At 38.4% G+C, this 18,636-nt stretch overlaps 2 protein-coding genes across 6 annotated transcripts in view; one reads left to right on the plus strand and one right to left on the minus strand.

The window, feature by feature from the left end:
* The window catches only part of ascc3 (activating signal cointegrator 1 complex subunit 3), a 155,610-nt gene that overhangs the window by 68,007 nt on the left and 68,967 nt on the right, over window positions 1-18,636 (minus strand). For 2 of the 3 annotated variants that reach the window (XM_088386272.1, XM_088386270.1), the window contains exon 5: window positions 1,839-3,939. Coding sequence is in view for 1 of the 3 variants with exons in the window: in XM_088386269.1 (XP_088242395.1) it covers window positions 3,846-3,905 (60 nt within the window). In the remaining 2 variants the exon portion in view is untranslated. The remainder of the gene's footprint in view (window positions 1-1,838; window positions 3,940-18,636) is intronic. The other variant, XM_088386269.1, reaches the window with a different exon arrangement.
* The window catches only part of grik2 (glutamate receptor, ionotropic, kainate 2), a 91,177-nt gene that overhangs the window by 36,022 nt on the left and 36,519 nt on the right, over window positions 1-18,636 (plus strand). For all 3 annotated transcript variants that reach the window (XM_088386275.1, XM_088386277.1, XM_088386276.1), the window contains 3 exons: window positions 3,447-3,628; window positions 7,405-7,458; window positions 8,090-8,263. In XM_088386275.1, the coding sequence (XP_088242401.1) occupies window positions 3,447-3,628; window positions 7,405-7,458; window positions 8,090-8,263 (410 nt within the window). The remainder of the gene's footprint in view (window positions 1-3,446; window positions 3,629-7,404; window positions 7,459-8,089; window positions 8,264-18,636) is intronic.

The following is an 18,636-nucleotide window of genomic DNA, read 5'->3' on the forward strand; positions in this document are numbered from 1 at the left end:
GTAACAGCTTTGCAGCTGTTGATACAGTATAAAGCAGTCTTGTGCACATCAAGGCTTGCAGGGCATTTACCCCACAAGGATATTTATCATATCTGTTTTATGCGCAGGAGACTCTCTGGCGGCCCTATAATAAACACTTATAGGGGATGAAATATTCATGCTGGATTAAATATGGATCTTAAAGTGAGGTCTGTGTTTTAGACACTATCACTGCTGATCTGTGCAGACTCTTCTTCTCCAACCTTAAATACATTTCTTCAACTACATTTATTTATTTTGCTCATTATCCCTAAAGTGAAATTCAACTTAAACTCTGCTGTATATTTTGTGTTGCACACCACAAAAAGAACTAGATCACACACATACAGAAGTTGAAGAAGCATGCAGTGTTGCACCATTTGAGCTGGGAGGTGAGGATGGTGCATTGCTCAAAGGCACAGTTATCAGCAAGCAGTCTCACCGAACACACAACAGCTAGTTGTTATTCTCATCCTAGTCAACGGTGCTCATATCCATGATCCTACCAAGTCCTTGTAAGAACAACTGCTACCCTAATGCTGTAGCCAAGCACACTGCATAATTATGAAATTGTCGTTTTTAAACAAAAGGTTTCAGGTGTTTATGGACGAATTAATAATGATAGTTGTTGAGCCATTCAGCTTGTCGCACCAAGGTCGCCACAGCGAGTCTGTGTCTGTTTGCTGGCCAAGTTCTCTTGTCTGGCTGTGCCACAAAATGGGCCATCCACCTGAACTAACATTTGGCAGTCACTCCAGTATCTCTTATTTGTGTGTGTTTGAGTGTAGGTGTGTGTGCGTGTGCGTGTGTGTGTGTGTGTGTGTGTGTGTGTGTGTGTGTGTGTGTGTGTGTGTGTGTGTGTGTGAGAGAGCATTGTTGACTTGCAAAAGAGGTACGCACATTATCTGAACAGCAGTGTGGAGATTCCAGGGGAGAACATGAATTTAGTTGGCATCTAAATCAATAATATTTATGAGGAATGACAAATGTCACATCATGTGTCATTTACACTGATGTATTTGTTGTTCTATTTGATATATATTGTAGATGTTTTCTCCAAAGTCTAGCAATGTTCATGGAAGAAAGTTATTCAGATAAAAATAGACCATTTAGAATTAGGAAATGAATCAGCTTGAGGGGAAAACAGGAGTGTTTGTGTGTTAGGCACAGATAATCTTTGGAGAAGCCAGATTGTTAATGCGGATAGTCATGAAGCTAAGAGATTCATTTGCCAATCGTAATCTTGAATTATTTTCCCAGGTGCGTGCATTATCCATCCATCATCTGTTTGGTTTGCACTCCTTCGCGTTGAATTTCAGATGGAGTCAATTTCAACTGGTTTTAAGCAAGGTGCAAGTTATACTCTGGAGTGGTCACCAGCAAATCCCAAGACACAGAGATAACGATTCACACTCACATTCACACTTTTTGAGTATAAAATCCATGATGTTTAGAATGTAGGATGAAGCTGGAGTACACAGCAAAAACCCATACAAGGAAAGGGAGGACCTGAAAACTCCACAGCTCCGAAAGTCAACAATAATCTCCCTTGTCTTATCAACGTCGATGATCAAAATGTTTTACATGCACCAGTTTAACCAGATCTCCCGCCTCATCCCTAATCATCATCTTTGATGAGGGTGTTAACATCCTCCTACTTCAGAAAATGTTGCAGTTGTATCTGGAATAGCAATCATGGGTATCATGGAAATTTTAGTGCCTGCTCGTTGGGGCCAGTAGTCACTTTCCATGCAAGGGTTGGTGTTTCATTTCTGAAGAACATCCATAAACACAGTACACATGCTTCAGTGTTGTCTTACATCTTTCAAGCAGGAGCTCTATGCTGAAATTAACACGAGAGGTGGTCTGAGGAGCCTTGATGGAGGTGGTATGCTGCCTTGAAAGCCTGTTTCATGTCCGTGTATACCAAGTCCAGTGCAAGTCGCAGAATCCAGATTCTGGTATGAATGAGGAAGAATAGTCTTCATGTTGGCCTGATTAAAGTCCCCGTGCACAACACAAAAACCTTCTGGGTGATTGCTTTGCAGGTTACTGATGGCATTGTATTGAACTCTCCGAGCTTTTTTGGAGGTACCTGGGGGAGGGGACTGCCATTATTATTAATCTAGAGTATTCCTGTGGGAGGTTGAAGGTCTGCATTTGATAATCATAAATTCAATGTTTGTGTAGCAATGACTTAAGACCATGGTGGTGTTGCAGCAGCTGTTATTTGAATACATAGATGCACACACCGTCACCTTGGGATTTACTGGTGAAGACCCTGCTTCTATCTGCTCTGTCGTGTAATTAGCGCCCCAGGCTAATGCTGTCATCCAGGAACGATGAGTTCAGCCATGTCGCTGGAAAATGAGCAGTCTTAGTAATCTCACAGTACTCTGTCATTTCTCTTTTTGATGGATGAATCCATCTTGTAGTCCAGTTTAATCTCTAGCGAATGCATGTTGGCTAGCAGGATCAATTGACACACTTCAGTCTCCTGTCGCATTGCTGCAGACTGAAGAACAGCCAACGGCTCTGTTTTTACTGATCCACTGAATCCACCCAACGACAAGACAAATGTCATAGAGTTGGTGATTAGGATCAGGATCCGATTGGTTAAACTGATTGTATGCCACAGACACAACAAATACTAAAGTTCCTCAAGACATGGACTGATGTATTGTGCCCGTAGCCTACATTGCAATTCAACCAATCGTATCATTGATCATGTTTACCACTTCATGGTTCACCTTGACAGATTCATTTATTTCATGTTACTTTCCATGGTGTTTTTCATGGCACTATTATTGACAATTTTTAACTTACTGTCACATCACAAAATAAAACAGCATTTAATAAATTAAAATGCAGGCAAATAATTACTATGTATATAAAGAAAATACTGTCCGCTGTACATTTTGGTTCCACACACAAAACAGTACTTGGGTTTAAAACTGATATCACAGATCACGCATTGACTGTTAATTATTAAATTACTTTTTTTTTCTTTTTTTTTTTAGCAACCTCTTAAAATATGTTTCCACTGTTTTAATAATTGTGGTGGCATATGCAGGCAAAATCATATTTACCATCTACTTGTGGACCCAACTGAGTAATGTTTTTATCAATTTACTGTTTTGGGCAAAATTAAACCAGATGAATTTGTCTGAGGTTGAAAAAGTATTTAACTAGTAAACATACTAAAACTTTAGTTAAACTATCCCTAACTCCATACAAAAGGGTTACAATGTAATTGCTGGCACGATATTAATCACAAGCACTTGTTAGCTTATTTCTGTGGACAGGTGTATTTTTTTATTTTATTTGGGGGAACATGACCAAAGCTGAACCCCTTGAATTTGCTTTCCAAAGAAAAGAACTGTCATGACATAAAGATTTTATCACATTTCTTTCTGCTGTTTTGCAAGGTCTAATTCGATTGCAAGAACTTATAAAGGCCCCATCACGGTACAACATTCGATTAAAGATCCGGCAGCTTCCTGTAGACTCCAAAGATGCCAAACCATTGTTAAAGGAGATGAAGAGAGGGAAGGAGTTTCACATCATCTTTGACTGTGGACATGAAATGGCTGCTGGGATCCTAAAACAGGTGTGTATCTATATGTTTGTGTGTATATTTTCAAATAACCGGCAAATACAAATTTAGAAGATTGAGCAAATTATATAGCAGTCATTGACTCTGGAATTCAGATATGTCATGAAGTCACTTGTTTCTTGCACTTAAAAGCATGATACCACTAAAATGAACAAATTGTGGATATGAAACATTTTTGGTCTGATAACAGGCGTATTTGGAAGATTACTTATCTATGAGGCCCAGAACAAGTGACCCTCTGGAATGAAAAAGAGCAGGTGTCCTTCCACATCAGATCTCCAAAGAGGGACTGTAATACCAGTCTCCTGTTCAGCAAACAAAAAAAAAAGAAAATTAAATTCTCTCAACTACAAATTTCACCAAATGTGCATTATAGCTCATAAGTGGAGCAGCCTATTATTCAATTTCACTTCATGTATTATCTTTCTAATGGCAGTCATTCATGATAAATGTCTTCCTGTGAAGATATGCCAAGTCAGCTTCAAAAGGTCAAAACAGATCAGTGAGATAGAAAAAAAAAAACATGCTGCAATGCAACCGCAATGATGCGGTTGGCATTTGTTCTAGCCGATCAACTTCAATATATGATGCCGTCTACGTATTGACTTCACCACTTTGTAGCAAGAAATGCATTGTGATGAGTTTCTCATTTCAAAATTGTTCACGTTTTTCATGCTTACAGGATTAATCAAATATTAAAAACTGACAAATGATTCACTCCGAGCACACGGTCACTCTCCCAGGGGTTTTAATCAGTGCCAAAGTGTTCAATTGCTTGAGAAGGTCAAGGACTCTTTTCATTAACAATGCATCGGGAGGAGGGCCAGTATATGGTTGATAGTACATTGTGTGGAAATAGTATACAATGGACAGGCTTAGTTGAAGTGTATTGTAGAGGGATACAATTGATTTAGAAGTTCAAAAACGTTTTACTTCCCTTACGTTGCCAATTGGTTGTTTTATGTGACTACTGACAGTTTGGTTAATTTAGCTGGTCACTATAGAAAGGAGCAATTGGATGCATACGATGATTATTTGCTTATTAAAATTGGCTTTCTCCTAAAAGATATGTACCACCAACACTCACACTTTTGATATGATGGTTACCCCCTTAACAGTGTATTTAAAAAGTCTATAATGTGACCAAGCTAAAATATTTTAAAACTTTTTCCATCATGAATATGACCTATAAGCTAAATAAGAAAAATAAAAGAAAATAGTTTTTGAGAGGCAAAGTAAAAATAAACAGGGGATGTGGCTGTTTTCGGAATTAACCACTTGCATCGACCTCATGTTAAAAAGGAGTCAATACACAACTGCCACAATATGCCCTAAATAAAGTTCAAATGTTCTAGTAGGCCTTTTGTCAAAGTTCCCGAACTGGTGTCACAAAAGATTGTTTTGAAGCCAGACGACAAACTCCCAAGTTGTGGGCCAGACGATCAACCAGGAAACAAAACGATCCTGCAGCGTATTTTGTTCAGTGCACATGAAGAGGTGAACATTGTGTCTGGACAACACGTAGCTGCCCCCCCTTTCCCTTTTTTCTCAAAGATAAAGGGAGTTCTCAAGGGGCCTCTTTTTATTGACATGGGCATCAAAATCTCCATGATGACTACTTGCCTAGTTTTGTTATTGTGGATATTAGAGCACTCCATATTTAGTTTTGAAAAGTGCTATGGAAATTGAAATAAAAATGTTAAAAGGCCTCTTTTAAAGATGAATCCTTTAAAAAAGTCAGCATATCTTAAGAAGAAAAAAAAAACAGGACCACTGTAACGGACCTTGCACTTGTGTGCTTTAGCCTTGTCTGAAACCATTGTAGGCAGAGGTTTCATTTTGGAAATATACTGACAGCAAACGAGTCACTACAGAAATGACAGAATCTCTGTGCTCGAGGTTCCCCTGAAGTTTCACACCAGATATGGCATCCATTAGCCCTTCCTCACAGTTTAATCATCCTCCATACAAAACTAATCTGTGATACCTATTGATTTTGCGAGTCTTAGCATGGCAGGCGGGACCCTGACACCAGATTACAGCACCGCACAGTTGGAATGGATTGGCATCTAGCCAGCATCCTCGTACACCCTCTCACATACCCTGGATGATAATAGAATTACACAGAACCAGTGATTCTACTTTGAAATTTCATCTCCAAGGTGCTTTTAATGATAGATTGCCTTTGTACGTTTACAAGGGTGAGCTCAGACAGAAAGTAATTGGTCCTTCTTTTTCACTGGCCTCATTGTTTCGATCACAACCCAAATTTCACTGCCACACGGTGAGGGACACAAGTGACAAGGTGATGAATTGAGTTTACTCACAGATCCAGACACCTCAAGCAATTTGAAGACACAAGCTAGGGAAAACTCTCTCTCAGGAAGACCTGACACTCAAGACCTGGTATACATACCCCGCAAAAAGAGAGAAACATTTTCTCTTTTTTTTTTCTTTCTGGCCTGGCATTTAATCCAAAGAATTCCATCATTTGGCCCACCAAGCACAAGCATTGCATGGTTGCTGTAATGGACACTCTCTTTCGATACTTCTACTTTTTCTATTTTCTGTTACAATTATTGTTATCATTATTTCTGTTACCATTATTATTGTTATTTTTATTATTGTTATTATTATTATTATCCATGGGTGACTTCTGAAGTTAGAAATTAATATAATAGAAAACAATATAAGGTATTTTCCATAATAAAAGCACATTCCACTCACATACTAGTTGTATTTACTTTTTTTAATGCATCTACCCCGCCATCACAAAGGAGTAATACCTTCATGGTAATGGATGTGATACAAATAAAACACCTGTGTCTCCCAATTCGACACATTTCTGAATTGTCTGGCCATGCAGCTAACAGGTACCATATGCGATACTGTACACTTAACACCTTCACTCTTCTGGAACCTAAACCTGCTCCTCCCATGCCGTTAAACACTAATCTAGTGTAGTCAAACCTCTGTTGCGCCCGGACACCTTTCTGTCTGCATCACCACCTACTCCAAATATTTCCTCAGGAACACAACAACTTGGCAGAGCTGCCGCTGTCTCTTTTCATTTATTTGTTCTTGTCGGCTGTTTAATTTCAAGACTCCTTCCCACTCTGGAGTCTTTTATTTTGTGTTTTCCAAAAGTCTTTTGGCTTCAACATTTGCTGTGTTAATAAAAGTCAACTTCAAATTTAAGTTGAATAAATTGTTGTGCTGTGCTTATGGGTGTATGGTTATATACTTCCAGGTCGAAAACTGAACCTGAGAGACTTTGGAGAAGTCTTATATGAAGCAAATAAAACAAACACAATTCATTTACATTCCCTACAGATTTAACAGCGTCAATGCCTTGCCTTATTATTATTATTATTATTATTATTATTGCCTCTACAAAGGTGTATCCTTGAACCCAAAACTTACAATAAAACAAGAATGATATTTCTATACTTTTTTTCCTTTTGCCATAATACAACAGGTCCTCAGTTTACAACACACAAATTTGTACGTCAGAGTGCATCATAGTCTTACCAATGCAAACGGAATTAACATCATGAGGAAGATAAATATGAATTTGCATGAAAAGTGTGAATATTAAATGAATATTAAATAATCAAAATGGAAAATGTCTGTAAGGCACTAACTGATATACACAGCCAGTCAATACAATCATCATAAAAATGTAGATACAGTACAATTGTGTGCCTATTCAATCTTAAATATCTTACCGCTTTAGATTTGTCACTCTGTCTTTTTTTTCAACATCTTAGGCTCTTGCCATGGGGATGATGACAGAATACTATCACTATATATTTACCACACTGGTAAGTAAAACGCTCAATACCCACATTATGACTTTTTCTTGATTTATGCATCTTTAGTCATAATTATATATTATATAGTCATTCAACTGTGATCTTTATCATTGAAGGAAACAGATGCTTGCAAGGAGATATCCCGTCCAAAATTGAGATGTTAGGTTGCTGCTTCTTCATTACCTGAGTATTAGTAAAGGTTAATAACGGTCTTCATCTTGGACCTTTTGCTATTTGCTTCCCATCACTGACTGCTCTCATTTATTAAATTCATATGTCAGTTGTATTTATGATTAGGATAGGCGCTTTATCTTCACCAGTTATCTAGGATTTTCAATACCTCATTACAGTATTGCTATATGTGGAATTCGATTTACAGTATATACCGTATGTAGTGATTTGATTTATGCAAACCATATTTCATCATCTTAATTCTTGGTACCTGGTGTCTCACACTTTCAGTAGTAAAATACTGGCCATAGTAAAATGTAGACCCTGGGATTTAGGAATCCAGCATGGCCTGAGAGATTATGTAAATGTATGGATCCATAATAATTATGATCTGTTATTTTCATACTCAATTTAGTTTGTTATTGGTATGTAATTACTTCTCTAGTTACCTTACTTTTATTATTTTTAGGATCTATTTGCCCTTGATCTGGAGCCATACCGGTACAGCGGTGTAAACATGACTGGCTTTAGGATTCTCAACACTGAGAACAGCCAGGTGGCATCCATCATCGAAAAGTGGTCCATGGAACGACTGCAGGCACCTCCTAAACCTGACTCTGGTCTACTGGATGGCTTCATGACAGTAAGTTTTGTCAAACTTTTCTGAGCTTGTCAATGCTTTTGTTGTGTAAATTGCATGTGAGTGCTAAAAGGTTGATGCTGAACTGATATGCTGTGGAATGAATGAAATTGCTGTGATTGGCTAGAGACCAGTTAAGGGTGTATGGATGGATGGACGGACGGACAGACGGACGGACAGACGGACGGACGGATGTGTGTTCAAAAAGGATATTCCGATGTAATCCACATGAGTTCTAGCCAACATACATAAAGCTGGCGTAAGGTATAATTCTTAACATCACTTTTCAGGAGACCAAAATAAATTACTATTAACATTGCATCGTCAAAGAGAGCAAGCCATTTTCAACACTTAAGATTGGTCAATTTGTAAACAACACACACATGTGGGGCATTTGCCTTTCTTTCATCATTCCCCAGTCGCCCAGGGATTTCGGTGGAACCCTCTAGTGCCAGGTTGTGAGTCCCAGATGTGAGAAAGAGAAATGTGTTGTGAAACGTGTCTGATCAGAGCATACAGCCTGTAATAAACCAAACTGTACCTCACATTTCTTTTATACCACACTCGTCTGGGAACTTAGCCAAAAAAAAAAACCAACGTCAATTCTCGATGGACAGAGAATGGAATATAAATAGAAATTTTAGAGACTGAATAGATAACATTGAGAAGGACTCTGGGTGGATGGATAAAGGAGAGACAGAAGTTAAAAGGTTCTTGTTTTTATTCCCTGAAGGACTGTTATAGACTTGACTTGATGTAGTTGCCTGGTCTTATTCCAGTTGTACGCAAGGGGTAGAAGTAACAGCCTGGCTGATTCATAACTCTTCCAGCACTGCTTCTTTTCTTTTTAAAAACATGTTCTTGTAGTTTCATGTTCACAGTGACTCAGTTTAAGTGACTTTTGTTGCATTTGTGGCTCAATCAATATGGTTTCCCACCTGAGAGCTGAACCGGATTGTGTGTTTTGACTGTCCTTTAACAATAACAAATAGCTGAGAGAACCTTTCAAAAAAAGCTAACACAGCTTTTAATGCCAAAGCTACAATAATAAAAAAAGCCATTATACCCTAGTAATGTGGAGATCTGTTCGATGGCGTGACATTCAACTGGCAAACAAAATGAGGGGTTATTTATGTATTTTTTCATCATTGTTGGGCGATGAATTGGTGAGAGGACTGTGCTTTGACCCTGTCTATCAGTGAATTAGTGGTGCTTGGGTTAGAAAGTGGGGATTGATTCATTATACAAATGGCAATCAGTCAGCAGCTAATGCTTATTGACAAAGTGCAAGGTTATGTACAGGTCTGATTAACAGATGCATTTGTGTGCCGCATTTACAGTTTTCGGTGCTTAAGTGGTGAGCTGTTAATGTAACATATTAGTGAGCAATACTTCAGTACATTGCACCCCCCTAGTACCACTGACTTGCAATAAAGTGTTAAAACGGTAAATAAAACACACGCACACTCAAGACATATGCACACGTTAAGCAGTTATTGTAAAGAAAACTAAACTCCTTAGGTTTAAGATGTGGTTATCAGCGATATTATTTTTCCTATTTGCGCCTAATGATTTTTAGAAACACAATTGCCATACTACATTTATTTTGCATATAATAGAAATATATCATATTCATAGGGTGCAGTTATTGGTCAGGATCTGAGAATTTGGCTGTGGGTGAATTTCCCAGGTTGAATCCCTGCATCTTACACCTGGGGGCCTGTCTGAATTTTTTTTTTTTTTTTTTTTGTGGCGCTGGTGGATCAGCCTGGTCCAGATAATTCCCAAGCGGGTGGTGTGAGATCACAAATGTGTTTGGCTGGACCATCCATTGTCATTGTGCCTGCACAGCAAATCTGGAAACCTTTCTATGGTTTAAAAGCATCTTCCGCCATTGGGATTTATTTGTAATGAAAATGGATATTGATGGAGGTTCAAAGAAAACAAACTGGCATCAGTGGAATTTCTGCATATCCCGCCCTCTCACTCACATACTTTGGATGGAATACCACACTAACTTCTCCCCTTGTCCAAGCTTATAGACTGACCTTTTAGACATCAAGGTCATCTTGTTCTTTTTTGCAGCTTGGAAACAAACTTAGTATTCAAAGCAACTCCATTGCTCCTCTGTCCTTTCTATCCACACATTATCATAAAAAGGCTATGGCTACCTATGAGTACAGGTAAATGGGACACCGAAGGAAAGCTATTTCCGTCTTGACAGATATCATTTAAATTCTGATCCAAACAGAGTTATGAGAAAATTTCTGACATTTTCCACAATTCATATTTTTCACAGAATCACTCAAACCCACATACGGTGAGCATTGGGAAAGGATGAAATGAATCACATTAGAAAATACGTTTTCAAATGGCAAAAACCTCCGCTGAATGCTTGCTGCCAAGATATGTTTACACTTTGCAGTCCTTGTATGTCGGCCAATAACGCTGCCTGCATTCAGTTAAACACTGAATGTGATTAATGGTCAGTCATAGCAACAAACTGATTAACATTAATGTTGTCCATGTATTTATGGGCTATAAAATATATATGGGTAATGATTGAAAATGATAACTGCTTGTGTATTGTATGTATCAAGATTGCTGCAAGAACCCTCTTCTGTTGAATTGATGGATGGATTTTCATCTCTATCCGGCCTGTTCCTTTTTCAAATTGTCAGTCATTCCTTTTCACTGGAGACCATCATGAATGGCAGAACCCACTAGGAAACATGTTCTGCACTGGTTTAAGGGGTGAATGGGTCAGAGGGGTTCATGCTGATTGGGGATGGAAGGGTTGTTAGGTGCCGACCTTTGGCATTGTTAAGGTGCGAGCCAACAGCTGTCAAAGCACACAGCAAAAACCAGAGGCCTGTTTATGAAGAGCTATTCTAAAGCCACTCTAGCTGCAAATGAAGATAATTCTGTTGAATAAAGTCATTTCGCAGAGACAGCTTTTCTCTGCTAGCTTTATTCCATCTGTTTCCCCTGCGTGCGTCAAAAAGTGTCTCATAGAGTTGGATCTGGTTCTGCAATTGTCCACATGCTGGAGAATTTGGAAAGGCAACTTGGCTGTGACATGTTGGTGGGCAGCTGGCAGTACTTGTGCAGAGGCTGGCAGGGCAAAGCGAGTAAAGATGTCAAATAGTGACTCTATAACCAGCTACTTGAAATTCACCAGATCTTGAAAAAATACGTGAGAACATGACTTGGGTTTTCATTGCTGCAATGAAAACGTGAGACGAGTTTGGATTGTCTTGCTTATCTTGCTCTTGCAATGTGAGATTCTAATTAAAGTAAGACATTTGAAACAAAAGTGAAAAACATTTCTGTAATATGAAGCAGAAATTTCTAATTGATTAGGGAATGGGGATTTAGAGTACTAATCTGAGCTCTACTGTAAGAATTTATAGTAGTATCTTTAGTAATTCTCTCACAGAGAGAAACTTTTTTGCGCAGCTATGTGGAGGAAATGTGTTTATTATAATTTCAGATTACTCAGATTAAGTGTACTATGTCCAATTTGTTTTTGTTAATCCTGCAATGCTCGTGTTGTAGTTTTACGAAGGAGGCTATGAAGGTTTTATAGGGGATTATTTTCTGTGCTCATTATCTTCTTGCTGGGAAAAACTCATCAGATTCACTTGAGTGTTAAGACTATTAGTTCTACTGACAGTGTGTCTAATTCACGGGACAGTGGATTCTGTTACTAAAGCAATACGGCAAAGCTCTGCTTGCAGTCATGTTTGCAGTCCATTCAAGGCTGGCCATTACTGTGCTTGACAGACCAGCAGTCTTTTTAATTAGCACATCTCTGCTTAGAGAATTAACTAGTTGATGTTGCTTTGAGATGAGATCCAATGGTGTCACTTTTGTTCTTTTTATCAGGAGGGGGGTCCTGACCTTACGGCTCATATACTAGAATGTACAAATGAACTACAGCACACTTCTCAGATGAACACGTCCGTTGCTAATACAGATTATTCATATGTTGCACTATGCAGTAAAATTTTATATTTTGGCAGCATAGTGGAATAGCGGCCTCACAGGAAGAAGGTGTTGGTTTGGCCTTAGGTTCAAATTAATTTTCAGCCTTTTTCTGTGGAGGTTATATGTCGGCAAAGTAGGGCCAATCCTGTGGTGTCTAAATAAATGTGGTCTTAAAATATGTATTAAAGTTTTCATTTTATTAATGTGTTCATGCATTATTTCGGCTGACTGATTTTATTCATGTACAGTACATGTACAGTAGTTGAAGATAACATTTTTCTCTGGTTGTCAGGTTAATTCAACACAGTGAAGGAAAAACAAGAGCTACAATCACTCTCAATGCTCATTTATCAATCCGCTCAGTCACTTTAAAAGCTATACTGCTTGATGACTTTCCTCATCAGTTGAGACATTAAAGAAGCCTGTAAATTAATGAGCTCATCCCTGAGTGGGTCTAAGGCTGCAAAAGAGACTGGGATGATGGGTCTCTTTGGCCATCTTAAGTAAGAGAGACACCATGGTGAGAGATACCATTAGTGTTTTGCTGCAGGAGACGTGACATACAACCAAACTGATACTACAAAGTCAATTGAGCCGATGTGAATGGCGAACGTGAAGGAGCAATGGCTGAGGAGAAAAGACAAAAAAGACCAAAAACAGGAGACGGTCAGCTGCAAATTAAATTGTACGGAATAAGAACAGCAATGACATTACATCCATGGATAAAAACTGAAAACGACAACCATTTAACATGGAACTGAATCTTTTGATTTCCTGGGTTCATCATGGCACTGAAAAGATCACTATGCTTTCCTTTTGTTTCATAATTACGCCTCAAACCACTTACCCAAAATATTAACACAAATTGTATTCCTCCTCCTTCACAGAATACAGCTTTATTTCCAAACAAACAGGGCATCTGGGACAATATTGCAAAGCCAGCAGGTGACTGGTTAGAGGTGGGGCAGGCGGAGGAGGGTAGTAGGAGCAATCTACCAGCTATGCTTCTCTGTAGATGCAGTGATTGACCACAATGAACTAACCAGGAAGTACTATCAACACAAGTTTGTTTTCCCTAACGCAAGAAATTCTAGAAAAAGAATGTATGAGCTTTACCCTCATAATAAACAGGACTTTGATACAATACCAGCTGTTGAACAGACACATAATGTATGCACAACGAAGACAGGAGGCCGGTTAATAACGTAGCAGGGAACTGTGAACTGACACTAATTTTGGATGAGGTATAGCTTCGGCTTGCTTTTTGAATGTTTGACAAACATAGGTTGAAAGTCAATTAAAGGTCTGATTTCCTCTACGAAGAAGGTGAAAGTCATATCCTCCCCGCTTGTCGAGCTACAATTCCATTTGCCACAAATGATTACTTATTATCTCTGGACCCCAAGGCTAATTGTTTTTCTGTCTAGCTCAGCCTGTATTCTGCCGAGCTGATGGTGGCAAAAATTAGCTGCCCTATCAGCTCCTTATGCTTTCGATCCCGTCGTTCAAACAGCCTCATCAGTATCACTGCATGAGAATATTGGAATGCAGATAATTAAGTCATTATGGTACATACAAACTCCCTTGAACATATTGAAACCGTGATGTCAATTTCTGTAGTTTTGCTGTACACTGATAAAGTTTCGGGCTAGGAAATTGAGAATGCACTGCATTATTGGTGAATAGAATTTTTAACACACACGTTCGCATACATTCATTCATTACAATAAAGGGCATTTAGCGACACTGGCATCTCAAGAAGCGGTGCCACTTTCATGACCAAATACAAGGTCACCTTCTCACATTCTAATTTCTACATATAAATTGGACATCCCTCCAAAACAAAAACAGCATACCCAATACATTTTCAATTAAGGCAATATGTATCTTAATTCTAGGATGACCGGCAGCATGTTCTTCAATTTCTAAATGTCACAGTCATGGTTACAGTTAGGCAGTGGGCACTTGTCAGTAGGTTTCTCTGTATTCTCTTGTGACTGTTCAAGTGATGCATCACACAAGTTTAATCGTTTTATTTGTTTAGGGATCACATCCTTATTGTCTGTGTCTGTGCACAGTACTTCTGCAAAAGCCAAAAAACAGTCTTTTATATTTCCAAGTCTGAGAAAACTGTTTTTGGGCTGTGCCAAAATCCATGTTCTCTAAAGATGCCCCTGTTAAATGCTTGGCAGTGGAAGTTGTTGGATAAGATTTTTCTTTTCCCAGAGTAAAGAAGTGAGTTGTGTTATTTTCTTCTTTCCGAGTTCACTGCCTGGTGGATAACCTCCATCGAACTTTGATTGTGTAGAAAAAAAAACCTTAACTGAAAAATGCATAGTGAGCATGTGTGCATATATATATATATATATATATATATATATATATATATATATATATATATATATATATATATATAAATCTATAAAACAACTGCAGATGCATGCATGAGATGCCATTTATTCAGTTCTTCTTTCTGTCCTCTGCTCACTGATGAAACGACACATCAACCATTTTTATCATTGGCTGTGAAAGCGGCCAGGTGCATAAAACAAGCCCTTTTACAGACACATGGGAACATTTCTCAAAACATACACACTTGCAGAAGCCCTTGTAGTCACACAGCTCCGTAATATAACTGGCAAAAATAGAAGGTGTACAACACTAAAAATGTCACATACAGAGGGAGTACTTTGAACTACAGTCGGCCTACATGAAAAATACACATGCCGTCAAATTAATTTTGTGACTAATCTTTTAAGTATATAAGACTAATGACCATGGACGCCCCATTACCTTTTATTATATGGATATTTTATTATAATAAAATCTCAATTCGGATGATAAAACTCATTTAAATGGTTAAAAAGCAACCAAAAAAAATCAGCAAAATTTGGTGGTTTTGACTAAGTCTCAAGTTATTGGTTTTAATAGTGTTTATGCATTTCAAGACGGTCAATATGACAGGAGCACTTGGGTTACGTGTGCTATCCCACATCTGACGAACTGCCAAAGAACATGACATTAATCTGACATCTCTGCCGAACTTGCTTTCATGAATAATGTCTTTTGCTTGGACTGGTTGCTTGTAATTGGTTGTTTTCTCTTTTCTATGGCTCATCTTGAATATCCCCATCATCTTGTCTTTTGTATCTGGATTTCTGTGAAGTATCTCAATACAACGCTCATATCAACATTGTTGTTAATGGCTTGTAGCTTTCCTCAAGCTGTCATTTGTGTTACTCTCATCGGCAACAGCAGTCATCTTCAGGTCTCATTTCCTGGCGTCATTTTAGGGACATATACACTGATGGGATGTGGAGAGCGACATATTGTCATTACAAAGGAAAGCCAGCCACATTGTAATGATTCAATTTTACACAGTCAATTCCCTCGCCTTTTGAGGCACATTACAGTCACACAAGGCTGCAGCATGGATGGTGAAAGGTCTTTTTTTTCCCCCTTTAATGCCAAGGTTCCGGTCTTTCTTTTTTACTTCAAATTATGTATGAATAACCAAATCAATGTTGATTCTGTAAATGGCTTTTTACATCTATGGAAGGTCACTGGAGCTAAGTGTGAAATGTGGTTGCTGGGCAAAAGCAGTTGGTTTCTATGATAGAAATACCATAAACCCATCTGCACTCTCTGTCACGGAGACAGTAACACAAATAAACAAAAGCCTAAAGGCAGTCGGTCGTCTGTGTTTCTATCGGACAGTCTGTTCGTTTCTTATCACTGCCAAAAAGATTCTTTATTGGTTGTCTGCCTCTGAACAATTGATTTTAAATTTCAACTCTTTTAGTGAGATGTTTTATAAAGGTGGGAATCAGGCCAATGAAAATTTAATTGTCAAGATGTTTCAACATCATAACTGATAGTTTCCCTAGCAAAAACACAGACTCTATTTAATATAATGTACCAGCATACATGATTTTTGTTTGTTTGTTTGTTTGTTTGTTTGTTTTTAGTAAGTGACACAATGAGAAATCGGCGAGTTTCCAAGCACAAACATGGAAATTCATGAATAACAAAGTGCAAATATGCATAGGGTTCAACTGGCTTTCCTTTTGAGAATTAATTGTCATAATTGACATAGCATGAGATGAAAGTCAATGAACCTAGATGTTTTTTTAAGGGTTACTTTCAAAAGAAGTTGGAATTTTAGTTACAAAATATGATACATGCATATGACACAAGATTTTAAAGGTCACACTTAGAAACAAAAAATGAAAATATTCAAAACCGTAATGTGCTAGAAAATTTTAGAACTATGTTGAGAGATGCATAAAGCCATCGCTGATTAATATTTGCCACTGACCTTAACCCATTCAAATTCTAAAGCTCTTTCACCATTTTTGCTCATTCCACTCATGAACTGAACATTAAGAGAACTTGTGAACTTCATCTAGATCTTTTTTTTCAACACCACAGGGATGACATGACCGCACACAAGAACCCTCCCCACACACACACTGACATGCACATTTGAAGCACCATCTACTACAACTAATACATTCACTAGCATGCTTAAAAAGGCAAGCATAATAATTTCCCTACCATTTTCATCATGAAGTGCTAGAGTGAAGTGTCTGGCCTTAAACTCCAGACTAGCACTGATGCTGAAATTTTTTGAGGGGTGAGAAGAGAAACTGAACTTTGGTGGATGATAATGAGATGGGAGTGGGAAGGTATCCACACTGAGGCTGGCTGGTGAAAGCAAATTTTAATCAGAGAGGCTGGTCGCAACAGCAGTGTGGCCCCCAAGGGCTCTGGGCATCACATCACATTATAACCTAGCCCAAATAGAGGCGCCAAAATGGTTGGGCCTGAAATAACAGATAACCCTGCCAAATCACATTATCTTCCAACCCGCTGCTGTCTTAATCTGCCTCATCCTCCCGCACTGATGAAGCTAATGGAGGGAATAAGTGACATGCTCTTTCTTTGCTCTCTCGCTGTCACTCTTGTCACTTTGATCGTGGTGTCGCTGTCGTTTTATCTTGCATGTTATTTTCAGATGTGATTGTTACGTGTCAATATAAATAGATATATGGAAATATGACTGGCAGCTATTAAGGTAATAGTGCTGCTTGTTTTATTCAGTAAATGCAAAATGATCTTTCTGTATAGATTTTAACATTCATTTATGTACATTTAATTTTGTGGTTCTATTAAACAACACAGAATTCTGTCATTACTTCTGATAGTGATATACAATGTCTTATTCCTCCATTTTTTTCTAACCAGTCTTGGTCGGCCTACTGGTTTGGATTCCTGGATGATCTTTGGGGTTATTACTTTTTTAATGTGAAATTCATACGCCTGGCCAGACAAAGGCATTGAGGGTTGACATTAGAGTGTGATTCAAATCCTGCCAATATCCAACAACTTCACCCAGTCATTGAAGAGTTGACCAATGTTCCACAGGCCAGTGAAGAATAAAGCACGTTCATAAGGAATTGCAAACAGCCTTCCACGAGGCAGGTGATTTACTAAAATTAGAGAATGAGATCGCTGTTCAGCTGGATCGTACATGTCTATGTGTGGTCCATAGCAAGGCTTGCATTGGGTATGAAAATCAGGATAAACCGGTTTCTGAGAAAACCTGAGATTTCTAAAAAAACACAGTCCTAAGTGTCAGTAGTACACAGTACAAATCATGGTAAAATGCTTCATACCTAGAAACTACGACAAAGTTTGTGCTCTCACAGTCTTCCTTGACAGAATGTGTGCTGGACACATAATTTATGTACATACAGTATCGGTTTTGTAACTTGTGAGCTGAGTGCACTGCTGAGAATAGCAAGAATAGCTGGTGGCAGTGACTGACCTAGTCATGAGTAAGACCTCAGTCCGATCCCAAAAGACTACAAAATAGGCTCAGCTTTTAATCTCTCCAAGCAGCAGACAAGAGTTGCCTTGGCATTGAGGGAGGGAAGTCACTGGGCTTGCTTTGTTGAGTGGTTCTAGTGATAAACCTTTCTCCTAATGTAGACTCTCACATACACAGTCCACAGTCATTGACTTTTTCTTTTTCCCTATGTGCAGTCTCATCTCTCAAGGTGGTTATGTTCTGATCAAAGGAGTCACAGTTGTGTGACAGCAGCTTTTTGCAGGAACAGCAGAGCTTTTCCCAACCTTTCACCTACTTCAGAATCAACCATAAAATACATGCTTTTCCTAGAAATTACTTTGCAAATAGGCACTTAGTTTAGAAAGCTGTGAATTTTCAGGTGAGGTGCATTGCACTGGTTTCGTCATGATTATAATACATCTAACTTCATGGATTCATTTTTTTTTTTTCAAAATACAAAAGTAATACATGTAAAAGACAAAAAGGATGGCAGTGCTCTTATCAGGTGATACAAGGAAAAAGCAGCTTTTAA

This window comes from Syngnathus floridae, chromosome 10, assembly GCF_059516105.1.
Source record: "Syngnathus floridae isolate MCC-2025c chromosome 10, RoL_Sflo_1.0, whole genome shotgun sequence".
Classification (NCBI taxonomy): Eukaryota; Metazoa; Chordata; class Actinopteri; order Syngnathiformes; family Syngnathidae; genus Syngnathus; species Syngnathus floridae.